Below are 17519 nucleotides of genomic sequence, written 5' to 3' on the forward strand. Positions count from 1 at the left end.
ATAATGTTTTATAATAAAATTAACGATTTATCATAACAATATAATTATCATTAATATTACGTTGATGTATGCCATAGGCAATGACTAAGCAGTTATATATTATGGACAAATACGTGGATCAATTATTATTAATTTCGGAGTGTAAAAAGTCGTAAGTATCGTATTTCGTGACCTACATATACTTATACTTATCAATTTGTCTTAATATAATTATCTATTCGATCCTAATTGGTAATTTAAGTCGTACTATTTACTAATCTCTATTATAGAGTACAGTAATATCTTAAGTATATATATCTTAATATATTAAGTATAAAAAAGAACATTTTATCTCATCATTATTTAATTAATGACAATCCCATTAATAGAGTGCAATCGCAAAAAAGATCTTGGTGTTTTTATTGATAGTTCCCTTTGTTTTTCTTTTCACATTGATTATCTTGTTGGCAAGTGCAATAGACTGCTTGAGCTGATGTGGCGTAATCGTAAACATTTTGCCAGGCAAACCAAAATCCACCTTTATTTTTCAATTATCCATCCAATTCTCAACTTTAGTTCAGTCTACGCGCATTCAGCGTCTGCATAACCGTTTTTTTACGCTACACATCAGCCACAATCAGAATCTTGATTTTCATTTCCATGTCCAATCTCCTGAGTCCAGTAGAACCTGTTTTGATCTTGTTTTTGTGTATAAATTCTTTATTTGACTGTAACTTTGTTAGTAATTTTTATCTTAGAGTCCCTTGTCGTCGTCTTAGAAGAAATCCTACTTTCCATATTCCTTAGTAGAGTAAATGTTTTTAAAATGGTTCTATTAGTAGATTAAGTCAAACTTATAATTCTTTTACTTTAAGAAACCCTGAGTTAGATATTTTTAGTAATAATCTCCGTAAGTTTAGTAACATTGTTAGTAGTTTAGTTTAATATTTTTTATTGTATGTGTACGTGTTTGTCTGTGTTCCCTCCTGTAAGTGGTGAACAATGAGTTCACTGTTGGTGGGGAAATGAAATAAATAAATAAAAAGTAATAATTTCGATTATGTCAACTTTGTGACGGTCTGACCAGTTTGCCGAACATCAGTTTTCTGAACACTGGTTTACCGAATCTTAGTTTGCCGAACCTCCGTTTACCAAAGGTTAGTTTGCCGAACCTCTGTTTGGCAGAATTTTATTTTATTCGCTACAATAATCTACACAACCAGGTTTTGTATTGATTTCTCTTATTGTTTGTATCGACCTGAAACGTTTTGATGATTGATAGTTTGTGTAAACGAAGCAAGAAAATGATAGTGCTATTTATTATATGATCATAAAAATATTATTTATTTATCAAAAAGGTCAGTCATTGATTGCCGATAACGTAACTTACTTTCAGTTCAACTAAACTGTTACTTGGTATTATGCATTCTGCTTTGTCGTTATTTAAAGGGAAAAGAAGAGTTTTAACCATTTTGCAATCGTTTCAATGAATTCCTTTTTTGTTGTATTTATATAAGCCTAACCATTCTCATTTTATAATCAGTTATAATGATTACACACATACATTTTGTAATGATATTTCTATAATAATTATTTTTTATTGACACATTTTCAAAATGCTCGAAATTTAAATCTATTGTTTAAGCTTTGTTTCTAGTTTGAAGATTGGGTCTGTTAACATTTTTAACCGTCACTTTAGAATTCGGTCTCTGGTCTCTTAGCTACCCATTTAGCAATTTTTTCGTGTGTCTTGATTCGATCATTCAAGCCCTTCAGCTTAGGAAAATCGGTTAGTACATCTGGATTGACAAACACTAACCAATCGATAAAACAAAAGAAGTCAATATCTGCCAATGAAATCTACAAAAAGTAAAACGAATTATAAAATCTAGATAATTTGACATTTGTAATAGTTATACACCATAAACAATATAAATGAAGCATATCTAAATACAAACTATAGGCCTATTGCAAACTTCTCAGAGAATTTTTCTCATGTTGTACAATAAAATACCTACAAAATACATTGTTGGTATATTTAAGTGCAAGAGATGAATATAAATACTGTAGGCCTACTTCTACTACTCCATCATTCAATTGCCGATATGTTTACTTACCGACTCGCCAACAAACCAGCCATTGCCCTCATTATTTTTACACAGTTGTTTCTCCATTGCCTTCAAAATCAATGGAATCTTCTCATCACACAATTCTTTCTTAATTTCCACCTAAATAAAAAAAACGGTGTTATTATTGTTTCATAGCCAAGATTTCAGCGAAAAAAAAGAAATTGTTGTAAGGAACCAAATGACCAACAAATGGTGCGAAGTAAAGAAAATAAGAAATAAACCAATAATAAGCAATAATATTATTAAGGAATTGAAACATAATTAAAGAAGTTATACCCATTTACTTACCTTTTTAGACTCATCTTTTTCATAGAAATATTTAGTTATAGGACCTTCTAAATCACGTAAACATTCAGTAAGTGCATCAATGGTTGCTTTTTCGATCTTGTCCTTACCAAACATTCCTAAAACGTATGGAAATTACATTTATATTTTGTACTCGGCGGAATGTGGCTGAAATGAATTATATCTTATACTTAGGATTACTGTACCTACTGAATTCATTAGCCAAGAATCGATTGATAGCAGAACTTTGTGGCAGTTTCATTCCTTTGGCTTCAAGATATGGGAGTTTGCCAAGAGGTGCTTCTGCAATACAAATTGGAAATTTTAACAAATATCTGGACTGAGCGAAATAAATAACCAACATACAATTGGATAAATTTAACCTATTCTTCTATATAATATCTTCTATTCATCAATAAATACTCATTATAATGTTGTTGTTATTAATATTATTTTTATTTTTAATAAACAACAACTTATGCAAGTATATGGTTAGTTGAATCATGATAACGCAGTTAAGATTTAGTTTAAAATGATATTTGCATAAAGAATGATTAAGAGTAAAGTTAGCTTTTGATGGCCTATCAATACCGCAAACATTTGCGTATGCTAGTTTGCTTTTCGTCTTTCCATTGTAGCTTTGACATGACTTTGCAAAAATGCCGTGAGTGCTCTACTGATAACCAATTAAAATAAAGGTTTTCAACACTTTTTTTGAATTTTATATCAGTGTAGGCCTACTAATGCAACTGAATTCTTGCTCATGCATATTTATTTATTTATGTATAAACTTATTTTACATGGATGACTTTTTCATTAAAATAATGTTCTTACAAATGGTCCATGATTAAAGAAATGCATGCATAATAATGAACAGTGATAAGTTACAAAAAAACATTTTTTTTTTTAGATTATAAAAAGACATAAAATTATGTTCGGTTCGGTTTAGTGCTTAAGAACAACATTCTAATCGATGACTTGATTTGATTTACAATACTTAACACTTTCTAATTATATCATTATTCATCAAAACGAACAGAGATGGATAGATGGTAAAATTATTATACCATAGTCTCAAACACAATCATGCTGCATAGTAGTTTCTTACCGGCTTTCATTGCAGGCCAATTCTCTCGCGGGATTCTCTTGTCTACATACTTAACACCAGCAACTTCAAAGAGAATTCTCGCTGTCTCTGCTCTTCCTCGGCCGTTGAAGTAAACCAATGTGTATTCAGCCATGATGATATTAGGATACTGTACAACTAATTCTGGTTACAACAGGGCTGCAGTTACGTGCTCGTTGAAATCAAAAAAGCTAGTGAAAGCTTGCATGACAAACCAAACTATCGTAAGTTTGGTAAATATTGACACAAGCAAACCAATACACTGTCTTGACATTATACACTCTATGTCATCAAACTGTTTGAATATAGATAATCTATATGTACGGACCTGGTTAAATGTACTGTAGTAGTCATGATACATGTTATATTATCTATTATTAGTAGATTCGCCATGATATTCTATCCTGCATTTATGAATTTCTTCAAAAACAGGAAAATCATTGCTGTGATAAATACCATGCATCTATTCTAAATGCTATTATAGATCCACTTGTTTTATTTTAAATGTTTAGTCAAATCCTAGGGAAACAGTACGTGTACTGTATTATTTAAGAGCTAATATTAACGTAGAAAGATCAGCTTTTGAAGAGTTTGTATACCAGCACATGTATCTAAATAGTAATGCTAGGCCTACCAGTCGATTACGATGACGAAAATGTAATGATATTCGTTTTACGTATTTTAGGAATTGGCTGTAATGTTGTTGTAATGTAAAGAGAAAATAATTTTAATTACAGAAATATTATTGTGTTTCATGGGCTTACTGCATTTTTCAAATTTCCCAAAGATCGTTCACTTATCCTCAACTTTTATTGAAGGTGAAATGGCCTTATCTGCTCTGAAAATTGCATGTTTGTGATATAGAATTCAATGTTGTCAGATCCACAATCGACGAAAAAGTGCGGAAGCGCTCAATGAATTGAAATATTTGAGTAAAAAAATTAAACCCGTTCGATTTCATATTTACAGCTGTTTTAAATACAGAGTTTCAACTGTTACCGTTTGTGTATAACAATAGTTGTCACAAACACACAATATCGAACGTCTTTGCTATCTTGATGATGGACATTTTATATTGCTCACTATAATAATTCAGACGTTTTGTATTCATTGTTATCTCTTTTTTATTGTTATTTTTTTCGTTATTAACAGTTCGAAAGAATAATCCGATACATCAACAATATTAATATACCAAAATCTTTAGACATAAAAGTTAATTAAGATGCTGAGAGACGACAAAATAAATAATAAAACGTAGACTATAGAGAAAAAATATAATGTTTGGCTAGTAATATGGGTTGTAAAATTGCTATAAATTATTTAATACAGCCATTATATTCTGACATGATCTCTGCAATCAATAACACTCAGCTCACCAGCAACAATTTCATTCAAACAGGGAACTCTGGAGAACAACGGTCATCAACGTTTGCAACCAGACAGGATACCAGAAAAGGAAGAAGACACCAGTACCTTATTGGTACATTAATATGTTGTGTCATTAATATGTTGTGTTGATTTAGAATGGAGTTACTGGTCGATTTTCAAGCCAATTCGCAATTCCTTTATTTGAAGCCACTCTCTTAAAGTTGGCCTTCAATGCTGGGTAATCTTTAAACGCATCCTCACCAATGTTGTCTATTATCTTCTCCACGTGTGCGTAGACAACAATGTCGGCATAAGATATCTTAAAATGAATAAATAATACAGAATGATTTAATATTTATTCAATTAGTTTATATTGTTATTTGTGGCATATCTGTTTTGATCTGTATATAGTATAATTATTTATAACAACTTAAAATTGATCTCAATTAACATTGGATTCCGATAAATGAATTTAATACTATAATTATAACAACGATCAAATCAAACAGGAACCATGAATATCCCCGCAAATATCAATAATTATTGACGATAAGTATCGATCAGTGCTCATCTAATTAATTATGAAAAATATTACGCCTTATTTCATTCAAATTCTGTCGTATGATGGCGCTGCAGATACTGGTTGTAATTAAGTCTTCATCCAATTTAAATTTAAATCAATATGTTAAAACGCGTTCGAGTTTTAGTGTAACTTCTATGTCACAAATGGGTCTTTTAAATAGTTTACTATTATTGTAAACTAAAGGACAGTATTTCCTCAAAAATTTCATATTACCATAAAATAATAATAATAATAATATACATTGAATTTGTTAAGTTATGAGAGATATGTATAGGAGAACTAAAAGTGTCTTGAACTAAAACAACACTTTAAAGAGTTTCATAAAATGATACTTAATGATCACGGTAAAATAGATGAAAACTATTTCTTACCGAATTTCCTACAAACCAACCGTGTCCGCCTGTATTTTTGTTGAGATACTTCGTTAGATTAGTCATTATTGTTGGAGCTATCTTGTCCTTTAACTCAGCCGCCAGTCTTTGCTACAATAAACAAACAAAAATGTAGATGTTATGTTATTAATACTTCATAGAGTTTACAGTTTCTCTCATTCCCGTATAATACTATAAGATTGTTTCGTCTAGAGTGAAAAAGTCCATTATCATATCTGGCACATTCATACCAACATTATGAAACACATCTTTATTGATAATGACGATAATACATTAAACACGATAACGGCATCTTTTGATTTTTAAAATGACAATTATTAACCACAAGGTTGACTATTTTACACTCATATCATTATCTTAATTGCTTCTTCTTTTTTTTTTATCGAAAATGAATTTAAAATGTCTTATAGCGCTTACAAATCAGTATAACTAATATTTATTGTCATCACTCTTACCCGTTCCTTTGGGTCTTCTTTAGCATGAAACATCAAACTAAGATGCATTTTTAATTCGCGAGCTACTTCGCAAACTACGTCGATTGTGGCCTTCTCCTGCTTGTTAGAACCGTATAAACCTGTTTAAAATAATTTTTAGAATTGTAACAGTTATCATATTATTTTAAAACTGTATTTAAAATTTAGCTACAGTATTAATACAAAATTAAAGCATGGAGAAATAAGTTATATTTAAATATGCATAAAAAGATGATGCCAAGATGTAAAGAATCAAAACTTGCGACAGAAATATTAAACAATTTTGACTCTTGTTTTATCATATATTTAGTATAGTATTTAGTATTTGTATAGTCTTTCATCGAGAGGTTTCATTGAAATAAGTTCATTATTGAAATGATATATATAGCCTACTATGCTTATACTGCATTCTTGTTTAAAACTGAATTATCTTATTTGATGGTAGCATTAGCTCTTTGTAACGTGTAGAGCATCTCGTTAAAACATCATTTAGTTCAGAAAAAGTAAATATCAACCAGCAAATAATTTTATCGTGTTTGTTATCAAAGACTATTCTTTGTAGTAACTGTGTACTGATACAAAGAAAACAAATTTAGAATATTATTAGTATTACCTTGGTAAAATAGCACAACTTTTAAAAGTAGAAAACGAATGATTTTTCATGGAACATTAACATAATTAAATATTTGTGAATGTTTCTTTTTGTTTTCTTGGTTATAAAAATATATGTTTATAAGGACAGCGATTTGGACAACCTTCATGATCAGAAATATAAATTACCCCAATACTGACACTACTATTACAATTAAGACTATGAAATCACAATAATAAATAACGAAAATAATATACATAGATAAATAAATGGAAGAGCGTCCAGAGGAGCTCTTAATCGTTACTTTACTTACCAAATTCACGAGCAAGATAGTTTTCTACAGCACGCGATTGAGGAATCTGCTCACCATCGACCTCTAAAACGGGAAGCTGTCCAAAGGGCATTTCTATTGTTTAAAAAAAAAGTGTATTTGTTAATAATTATATGTTTTAAACCAGTAAAATAACTGACGTACGTGTCAAGACAGTTTCGTCAAGCTGTCAGCTAGACTTCGTCAGTTGGTGTATGTTACCATGAAACCAAATGAAATTGTTTTAACATGTATTTGTTATTGTTCAACTAGATCTTTTGTACTGATCGGAAAAGAAAGTAGTTGTTTCATCAATTCAGATATTTACTGGATTACAAAACAGAAGAAAATAATTTACTTGGTTTGAGTGCTGGCCATTGTGGAGGCACTATTCTGAAGTCTTCGTATTCCTTCTCAGCAGCCGCAAACAATAAACGAGACGTTTCGCCTACGCCACGAGCAGCAAAGTAGTAGAGCTTATACGAAGGCATTTCAAGTGATGTAACGATCAGAGAAGAGTAAAATTGTAACGAAGTACAATATACAAATGGATGAGCACTGAACATCAACAATTTAGTCTATAAATATATATGCGATTTCATAAAGAGTGGTACCCAGCACTTTTAAAATAATCCATAGACTGGGTCACATGCAGACAATTGTCCAATCATTAGAACAAGAAGCCTTAACATATGCATTATGTTAACAAATATCCATATTCATTAAATTGAATCAAACAATAACATTTGCAAATAGATGCTAATTCTTAAAAAAAACAATAGTATCAGAAATATGAGAAAACAAAATTTGATAATGAAAAAAGTTTTGGCCATGTTAAAGTCATCATTAATAATAATGTAACAAGTCTTGTTCGGAGGTTTGTTTTTTTTCACACAAAGGTACCATTTTCTTTCCTCTTCTTTTTTTGTGTGCTTCGTACACATAGACAATCCGTCGGACAGACTTTCATTAGCCACATGTTTAGTTTAATGTTTTGTTGTCGACGACCATCATTATTATCTTTATTATAAAACCTTTCTTTCTTTCCTTTTATGACAGCCATCTCAATTACTCAATTTGCTCTTTTGAAAATGTTAGATAACGTTATCAAAAAAAATATCTAATACTATTATACTCGATTACCACTACATTACATCGATGGTCTAGTAATTAATAAAAAAGACTTTATTTGTTTCATTGTAGGCTCTCTATGGCTTTGGGGTTTTTTTATTATGGTTAGTTACTTTACAACTATCTAAATTATTGTAGTTACTGTATACTCGGGTCTAGACGGGTATTTTAAAGAACAAACTGAACACAAAGTTGCCAATACCAAAGAATATAATTCAGATAATTTAAGAAAAACATCATATAGTATTCTACATATCGTATAAATGTGCTTGCAAAATATTTGTATTAAAAAATATACCGGTACTCATTTTATTGCTGTTGTGTAGCACAATGTATGCCTATTCATATAAACACAAACAACAAAGATTGTTTTTGTTACCATTATCTCTATAAGCATTATTAGTATCACTTTTTATATAATAGCTGATTTTGTTTTTAAAATAGACCCTAATAATTATGTAGTCTTGTTTAAAATCAACTTGAGCAGAATCTAAATAAAATGACTCACTGATGCTTGCAATTTCTACTAAAAATTGTATAACTTTCCGAATACATAGTACCAGTACCAAAAAAATAGAACATTGTATAAACATTTACATTTTGATCATTTGCTTTAAAAGAAATAAGCCATGTTTATTATGTTCATCCATCTGATTTCAGGTTATTCACAAAAAAAGCAGCATGTTAAAATACCACATAAAGCACCAAAACATCCACATGGGCAAAAGTCACAATAATCCACTCCGTAGAAGTCATCGTCTTCCTCTACAACGATAACGCCACCACTTGAAAATGGCTGATCTACAATTATCTCGTCTTCAACGATTACGTCATCAACTTCGAAGTCATCAGTGGCGCCATACATCGGTGAAAACATTTCTTGTAAGTTAGTACACTACACTTTCCTGTTAATGTAAAACATGTTTATAAAAATATCGAGTATTACGTCATATGAAATAGTGATATCGAATAAATAACATTTTATGATATATAATGTTTTCAAGTACATTCATTATATATTATTGGAATATTGAATCGTTTTATGCTATTTTATGAGTTTTATAGATTTTGTCTATTATATTTAATTTCTCCATTTTCGATTGCGTCAAGTGGACATAATCTTTACGACCATTTACACATTGTGACTTAGAGTCTCCAAACATGTAAAACAAACATGTTTAGTGTACGGTAAATATATACATGTATTCTTCGTATATTAAATATATCATTTTCATGTATGAAATTCTGCAAAACAATATGCAAATTAATCAATTACATCAATAACGAAATATGAGCAACCTTTGTGTCACTTTTACTGGTAGGTTTTATATGTATTATAATTGTTTATTGTAGGCCTATATTCCAGTACAGTTTAGAGGCCTATCATAATAAGGGTATGATCAACATACAGAGACCTAATAGTATTATAGTATTGAGAGCATTATGAAAGCATCAGTTTCTTATATTGTAGCGGCTAAAAATATTCTTTCAACACCATATACATATAAGTGAGCGGTGTTTAAATGTTTACATCTATGTTTAAAACATTCTTATTATTGTCGAAGTTTTCTTTTTTACAGTTAGAAAGCTGGAATGTATTAAGCCTGATACTTCCTAAATGAGACTCTTTAAGTTAACTAAACTTGTCTACGCTTTGAATCTCTTTTTCACAGTTCGAAAGTTGGAGTGTATTATATTAGGCCTGATACTTCCTAAATGAGACTCTTTAAGTTAACTGAACTTGTCTATGCTTTGAATCTCTTTTTAACAGATTCTACTCTTTAGTGAGAATCTTTTCCCAACAATCTTGCTTTGAAAAAGAAAGATTATATACTGTTTTAAATGAAACGTCCTAGATCATTAATCAAAAGTACAATACAATACATAAACTCAATATCAACTAATAATGATATGTAATTACAATATACCTACCTCTATAAGTGGTTGCAATTTCTTTTTCAATACGTATAGGTATATCGAGTTATAATATTGCTTACTTTAACAGCACCTTTTGTCAGTAGGAATACACCTTATGGTGTATTTTATCATACATCCATACCACGTAAAGTATGTCTTGAAAGGTCATGCACTACATTAGTTACTTATTATTAGCAATGACTAATAAACAATATTTCTCCAATTCGTTAAAAAAAATGAAAGTAAAGGTTTACATATTAAATTAATAATTAGTTATCAATTTGCTTTTTGTTTTTTTTTCCTTTTTTTTGTGGTCACAGTCACGAGTATTGTTAGAATGGAAAACTTACTATTAAACTATTTTTACATTATTACAAACATATATTATTTTTTTGTGGAACAAAGATGTAATCTGTTTCGTGAGGCAAGATCAATGTGTCCCTCTTTTATATCAATAACAAAACAATTGAAATAAAACTATTTATTAAAATAGTCAATATTGTTAATAACAAATCGTCTATCTGTATGAAATAATAGCACATGCCTACAAAAATAAAAATCGATAAATTGTAACGACATAACAGAAACTTGTCCAGCTCTATAATACTGAAATACATAACCTATATACATATTAACTGAAAGCTTTCTATTCTCGATATCATTTCTGTCTTTCTTTTCTTTCTTATGTGTCCATGATGCAATTCAGGTATTTTGAATAAGTGTCTGTATTACAAAGCATTTAATCTCTTGATTTGATCGTTTTCATACTAGCTCGATATGTGCATTGCTTTTATGTTGTTTTGTTGAGTCTAATCCTGGAGTCTATACTGATTACATCTCAATCAAAATGTTAAATATTGAGATGGATCGTAAACCATTCAGTCAAAATCAGAAACTAGGCAACATATACAGGCGGCGCATAATGCACCCATACACGCAGCTTCATAAGGGTCCCTCTCCTGACGTCGTCGTCGACTGTCCACGACGACAACCCTCTGATTTGGCCTCCGATTATGTGTGTGAACGCTGTAGTTTACTTGTCCTGGAAGAGCACGTCCATGTACCGGCTTATATCCATGATTGGGAGGATGTTGTTGATGTTGTGGATAGGCTGCCGTCATCCCCGATGTGTAATTTCCGAAAGGATATTGAGCCGAATAAGCAGGAGCCTGTTGCAAAACCGGCGGTGCAGTGGCGTATTCGTATGGTGGAGGTGGCGGTAATTGTTGTGGTGGAGGTGGTGGTAGTTGTGGTGGTGGGTGTCCTTGATGGTTCATTGCCTTTAAATCAGCCTGCGACTGTATAAAAAGCAATTAAATAGATTATTAATGATGTCTTGGTTATATAATATCAATCCAAACCCCCTTACTCACAATTGTTTCTTACCTTGTTACTTTAATAATTCAGGAAACCGCATGGATTTGAAATCATGTGTAGAAGGCGTTGATGTCTCGGACAATTTCACGCATTAACTCCTGCACTTAGCACCAATGTGTTAGATAGTTAGCAACATTCGTTATAGCAGGATCTTTATTTTGTATTCTAGTAATAATCAAAAAGAAGAAATCTAATTCGTCTGACGTACTCCGATAATAATAGTTCATATCATTATAATACAAGCCTATAGTCTCTATTATTGATCGATAAGCTTTTGTTAAACATGTTGTGACTGCGCGTCACCGGTTTCTATGGTTTCCAAAAATGGATATTAAAATCGGTATTTGTGATAGTTACATGGCCAAAACACTGCTGTTGCTTCGAACATTAACTGATGTTAATTACCAATAATTATAGAATGCAAACTGGAGCCCCTATAATTATTCACGTGTATTGAAGCAAACGTAATGTTTTTTCTATATCCATGAAGAAATCCTCTTTAAGATCATAAGATACAATAGTTTTAAGATGTATAAATAACGTTGTTCATCACATTTTCAGTAGACTCAATTCCGCGTTGGCGTTTGTGGCCAGCAATGCATAGGCCTACTTTACGTTCCCTACTACTGTACTATTTTTCGTGAATAAAATACGATGTAATGTACATTATCCATTGTGCTGCAACCGTACTATTGTTTCCTGTTTACAGTATGTACACACTAACTCTATTTATATACTGTTTGTCATATAAGTCTGTAACCTTTCCCGTATAATAATATTATCGATTATTCTTTTGGAACTGAATATGTTGAATTTGATATTGGTGTTTTTATTGTTTTATAGTTTGTTTGTTCAGTAAAATACAAATAGAAAACCTCTTCTGCTCAAAGTTCTGACTTTTGTCAAATAAATTCAAATAGTTTTAATTATTGAAGGTAGAGTATTTAATATTTTGGTTAAAATGGTTTACCAACAGAAATTTGTTCATATTCATCAATGAACATGTATCATGTCATGTGTTTCTTGTTTCAACTATATATCTTGTACTAGATTCAATGTGTTATCATTCTTTAAAATGCTCGCCATGTGTTGCATGTGAAAAGATGATTACTGAACTATAAAATAAACAATACAAAATCAGTAATATAATGTATATTGTACTTTATTAAAGTCATAGCCAATCAAATGTTTCATTGGTTTTATATTCAATGATGAATCTAATATTATACGGTGACTAAATTAGAAGTAGGAACGTGTTACATGATACTCTGATTGTTACATTATGACTTGCTTTCCTATTATGGTAAACAAATCAAACCAGCATTTTGAAATAACTGCAATATTTCGAAATTTCAGCTAATTTTACTCTTCCCTGGAATAAAGCCATTTAGAATATATTTCTCGTACGTCTTCACTATTTTAATTGTACCAAAACAAAACAATAATTGCTTACTCATTGCATATGTCTAGTGAATGTATATAGTATTCTTTATTAGGCTTCTTTCGGTATTGAAATTAAACATGTATTTTGTTACAGAAAACTAATCATCCTCAAACTCAACATCATAATTAATGTTTCGTCAAACGATAATGGATCTAAGAATGTTGTTCTCGGTTTTCACAAAACCACTTATTAGTACCTTGGGATTCCAAATAGATTTACTCCACTACACCTTCTCGAGGTGAACACATGCAAAAGTCACAAATAGCTGCGATAATCGGAACACGATGAATTCTTCCTCGATAGTCGTTTGGTTCCTGTCTAACGCGTCTCTCATCATCAATGACGCAAACTGTATTCCGTGAAACGCTTCTTGGAAGGATTGTAATCGGCAGTTGGTTATTTTCTTCTTTCTTCTGAGTAAAGTTATCATTTTCATTAGAAATATTTTTTACTGGTTCTTTCTGTTCATTTTCATCATAATTAATGTCTGATTGTTTATTTTCCATTGTTAGATACTTTATGGCTGCCCTGTTCTATTTTCAATATATAGCGTTATGTCATTTTGCTTGATAATATGTATAATAGGCATCATTACCATCGGTTTCAGAGCCATTATTCGACTCTTGTAGACTTGTATCTGCAGTGAAAATAAAATATTTATATATATATTTCTGCAAAACTGTCTCTTAGTTTGCTACATTTGTATAACGTACGTAACAATGCTTCCATCATCACAAACTAGTCCTAAAATAATTTAAATTGCATCTTTTTGTGTTAACATCAGTCTACACTATCAAACTAGTTTGACAAAAAAGTATGATGTGTCCAAATATGGTAGTGATATGCCCAAATAAGGTACTAATATTACATCATAATATCTATATATGGGCACATCGCATTTCTTTGTTACATAAAGTTTGATAGTGTAGACAGAGCTTTACACACTAAATACGAGTGGTAACGATGTCAAATCCTTCATTTCTACTGCGCATATCAACAAAGTCATATGCCTAAATTTCATAACTTAATTTTCTGTCTGTAGAAAATTATTGGAATGAGACCACAGTATCGTATCGATAGCCATATTAAATTAATTGTTATTGTAAACTATTTGTTGTACCATAGCAAATGAACGGTATCATGTACCTCACAGTGACATTTTGTAGGATTTCCTGTTATGTGATTGTAGGCCTAATTGATTTCAACAAGTGGGTCTACATCTGTGAACCCTGCCCGTGCGGAAATTAAAATGTAGACTTAGAACTTCTTCTATAAAGGTTAAGACACAAAAAGTCAAACTAATTATTATATGATATTCTTATCTTAGGCCTACCTAGTTGCCAATTATAACTTACACGGCGGAAACACACACTAGAAACAGAAGATATTCCTTGTGTATTTAAAGTGGAAAAACTAAATTTGCATCAGTATTATAATACCTACCTGCAGTGTTTACTGAACGATATAATATCAGCTACTCCATTCCGTCAAGGCCTAGATTAGAATCTACATGCTAGGCATATAATATTGACTACCATCCACTGTCTTCATCTGTATTACTACATCAATTGATTATGTAGCAAGTACTCGCTTCCTGCCTTTTCATGTAACAACCGTCGATTTAGTGAGCCTTGACAATTTCATTATCCCGTACTACGTACACTTGAATAGAGTATAACTAATTCTGCCTTGCGTTTGAATATTGATTAAGAAATCATTGATCGAATAACGTTGTAAAAGCGTAAAATTATAATGTGACCTAGAGTTAATTATTTCTATAAGAAGATAAGTCGGATATGACATCATTAAACTTCTATAACTGTTTACAGAATATCGATGAGTGACAATAGGTTAAATAAAATTTAAAAATAGAAATCAATACAAAAATTATACATTGCGGTATTTCAGTGATATCAAATCAACAGGAATAAATGGTAAAATAATGTTATGTTCTGGTTGGATGCAGAATAGAACATACATTGCAATTTGACGTGTTGCCATACGGATGGATACGGTATAGTCTGAAAAAAGGTATTTGTTTGGAAAAGTTGAAAAAAGAAAAAAGCGGAGAAGAGAATTTGTGATTCAGCAAAACGTTACAGTTGCACCGCTATAAATTGAGACTGTTCAGCATAATGGTATCGATTACTAAAATGTAATTTAAACGATGATAAAGAGATTGCAAATGATGATCAAATGAATGTAATAGTCAATCATGTTTGTAGGATCAAATGTCTATGTAAGTCTACTTTAATTCAGGGAATGTAGAATTGTTAAAACATTAAAATGTACGGTAGTTCATATGTAAAAGGAATTTATCATGATGTTGTACAAAATTGAAACACAGTCTCACAATCCCTTTTCTAAAATATAATTTATTTGTTTATTAATAACCCAATCCTCGTGGTATACTGAGGATTGATCCCATAAGTAAAGAAGCTGTATCGCAAACCTTGGGTTTTTATTCGTCATGCATACACTTATTTTTATATATCTATATTCGACGGAATTAGTTTCAATATTAAATAGTTCTTATCTTGGATGTTGTAAGATAAAAATATTTACTATGTAAAATAATTAACGTTATATTAAAGAACCAATTAATATTCCTAAATCAAAGATTACCCATTTAATTTCCATGTTCATAGCTTTTTTTAACCAATCCAACAATTGATTCTTGGACCACAACATTTTAAATAACTACTTTTCTCTCCTCAAGTGTCGTTATTTAGGCCTCATAAATCATCTGCATGCCATAAAAATGTTCTTAATGGATCTTATAGGTACATTAAGTGACAGTTCTAAGACTAAATACAATGTTCTTTGAAAGAAGCATATTATAATATTGTCATCAGTTATAAATTAAAAGCGATATTAAAATGCTTGGTTGTAACTTTCAAATTAGGTAGGTATTCTGCCGTACTTTGAGAAAAGGCATTATCTACAAAAAGGTACTTTTGAGTAAATGAGCAAAACGCGTTTTTGTTTATTATAAAAAACATACAAATAATATTCTATTTCTAAATGTATAGTCTTGAGAAGAACATCAACCAAAAATATGCCATGTATGGTCAATTCAGATGTTAAGTTATGCCCTTAAGAATCAAATAAGACAAAAATCTCAATTTCGAAAAAAATGTAGATAATGCCTTTTCTCAAAGTACGGCAGTATTAAAACAATGTACATGTATCATAAAGTTGATCATAGCTGACAAAATACACAAGCAGCACAGACGACCGAAAGACCCAGAAATCCAAACCATCCAACATCCTTCTGGCATTCGCAACAGCAACAGGTGTGTTCTTCATCCTCTGGGATAGAAGGGCTAACCGTCCGGGAATCACTATGATAAGACGATGGAAAAGGTTGGGCTACGACGACTCGATTGGAATAAGGTGGAGGAGGTTCCACGGGTCGTGTCTCATATTGCTTTAGACTGATGTTTGTTGCCGACGCTGAGTAGTCATAAGGTGGCAAAATAGGAGTTTTTTCAGAATCAGAATCTTCCATCGTCAATATTGTTAATGGAAATATATGTTTATTTTGTAACAGTGTTTCTATCTTGGTATACTACACATTTTCACGACGTGAAATTCCTCAAAAGACAAATACGTATATGCATCATATTGCAAGAAGCTGAACGCATGTGTTGTTTACGTTTTGTATTAATCCAGTGTCGACAATTAATTGAAAAAATCTATCCATAAAATCCATAAACGAGGGAATTTAGTAGATCCTAAATAAATACACTTCAACATACACTTTCGGTTAGATGAATCCTGATTCACTGAAATATACAAGATAACATTGTGATTTAGTATTAAAGGAATAATAATTTAGCAATCTCTGTGTGTTTCAATTGCGGTACTGTATTTAACTGAACACAGAGGTTGTTCTTGGCATAAAAAAATGTATAGAGGAAAAACTTGTATATTTTGAAATAAGCAGAATCTAAGCATAATACTATAATAGTTGGCTATTAAAATTAACAGTCATAATGTTATGATGATCCATTTGATTTCACTATACGAATATCAACATTTCTAATTATTAACTATTTTGTATAATAATGGTTTCTTACTTACGGGTAATCTTTATTTTAAATGGAATAAAAAAAAGAATTATATTGCAACTGTTTCTGATCTTAGAATATGACTTACCAAAACGTATGTATCATGTTGCTGTTTAGCTATCCTTTTTTGTGAGGTATAGGGCCTACTCAAAGTTTCTAAACCCTTGCCGTCAGATATCCTCTTGCGAACGTTGTCACACTGTCACGTTGTAGGCCTAATCGAACATCAATTATTCTATTAACTACCAGTATGTGAATTCATTAACGACGTGGGTATATATAATAGAGAGCCTTGTTATTCGCATCTCTCTAATACAATACTGTATATAATATTCACCAT

General features: G+C 31.0%; 3 protein-coding genes across 3 annotated transcripts in view; 1 reads left to right on the top strand and 2 right to left on the bottom strand.

Annotated features, from left to right (window-relative positions):
• Positions 1-17519, top strand: part of LOC144844755 (ribitol-5-phosphate transferase FKTN-like) — a 170085-nt gene that overhangs the window by 108146 nt on the left and 44420 nt on the right. The gene's annotated exons all lie outside the window — the stretch shown is intronic.
• Positions 1648-7894, bottom strand: LOC144845729 (uncharacterized). Its single transcript, XM_078703158.1, has 11 exons — positions 7596-7894; positions 7241-7333; positions 6318-6436; positions 5842-5952; positions 5043-5206; positions 4896-4924; positions 3502-3663; positions 2604-2696; positions 2397-2512; positions 2097-2207; positions 1648-1839 (listed from the first exon to the last, which is right to left on the bottom strand). Exons 1-11 carry the CDS (start codon positions 7801-7803, stop codon positions 1675-1677), a joined length of 1371 nt encoding a protein of 456 aa, XP_078559284.1. The 5' UTR covers positions 7804-7894; the 3' UTR covers positions 1648-1674.
• Positions 10751-11850, bottom strand: LOC144845245 (uncharacterized). Its single transcript, XM_078702430.1, has 2 exons — positions 11672-11850; positions 10751-11583 (listed from the first exon to the last, which is right to left on the bottom strand). The coding sequence occupies exon 2, from the start codon at positions 11560-11562 to the stop codon at positions 11164-11166; it is 399 nt and encodes a 132-aa protein (XP_078558556.1). The 5' UTR covers positions 11563-11583; positions 11672-11850; the 3' UTR covers positions 10751-11163.

This window comes from Antedon bifida, chromosome 6, assembly GCF_963402885.1.
Source record: "Antedon bifida chromosome 6, ecAntBifi1.1, whole genome shotgun sequence".
Lineage (NCBI taxonomy): Eukaryota > Metazoa > Echinodermata > Crinoidea > Comatulida > Antedonidae > Antedon > Antedon bifida.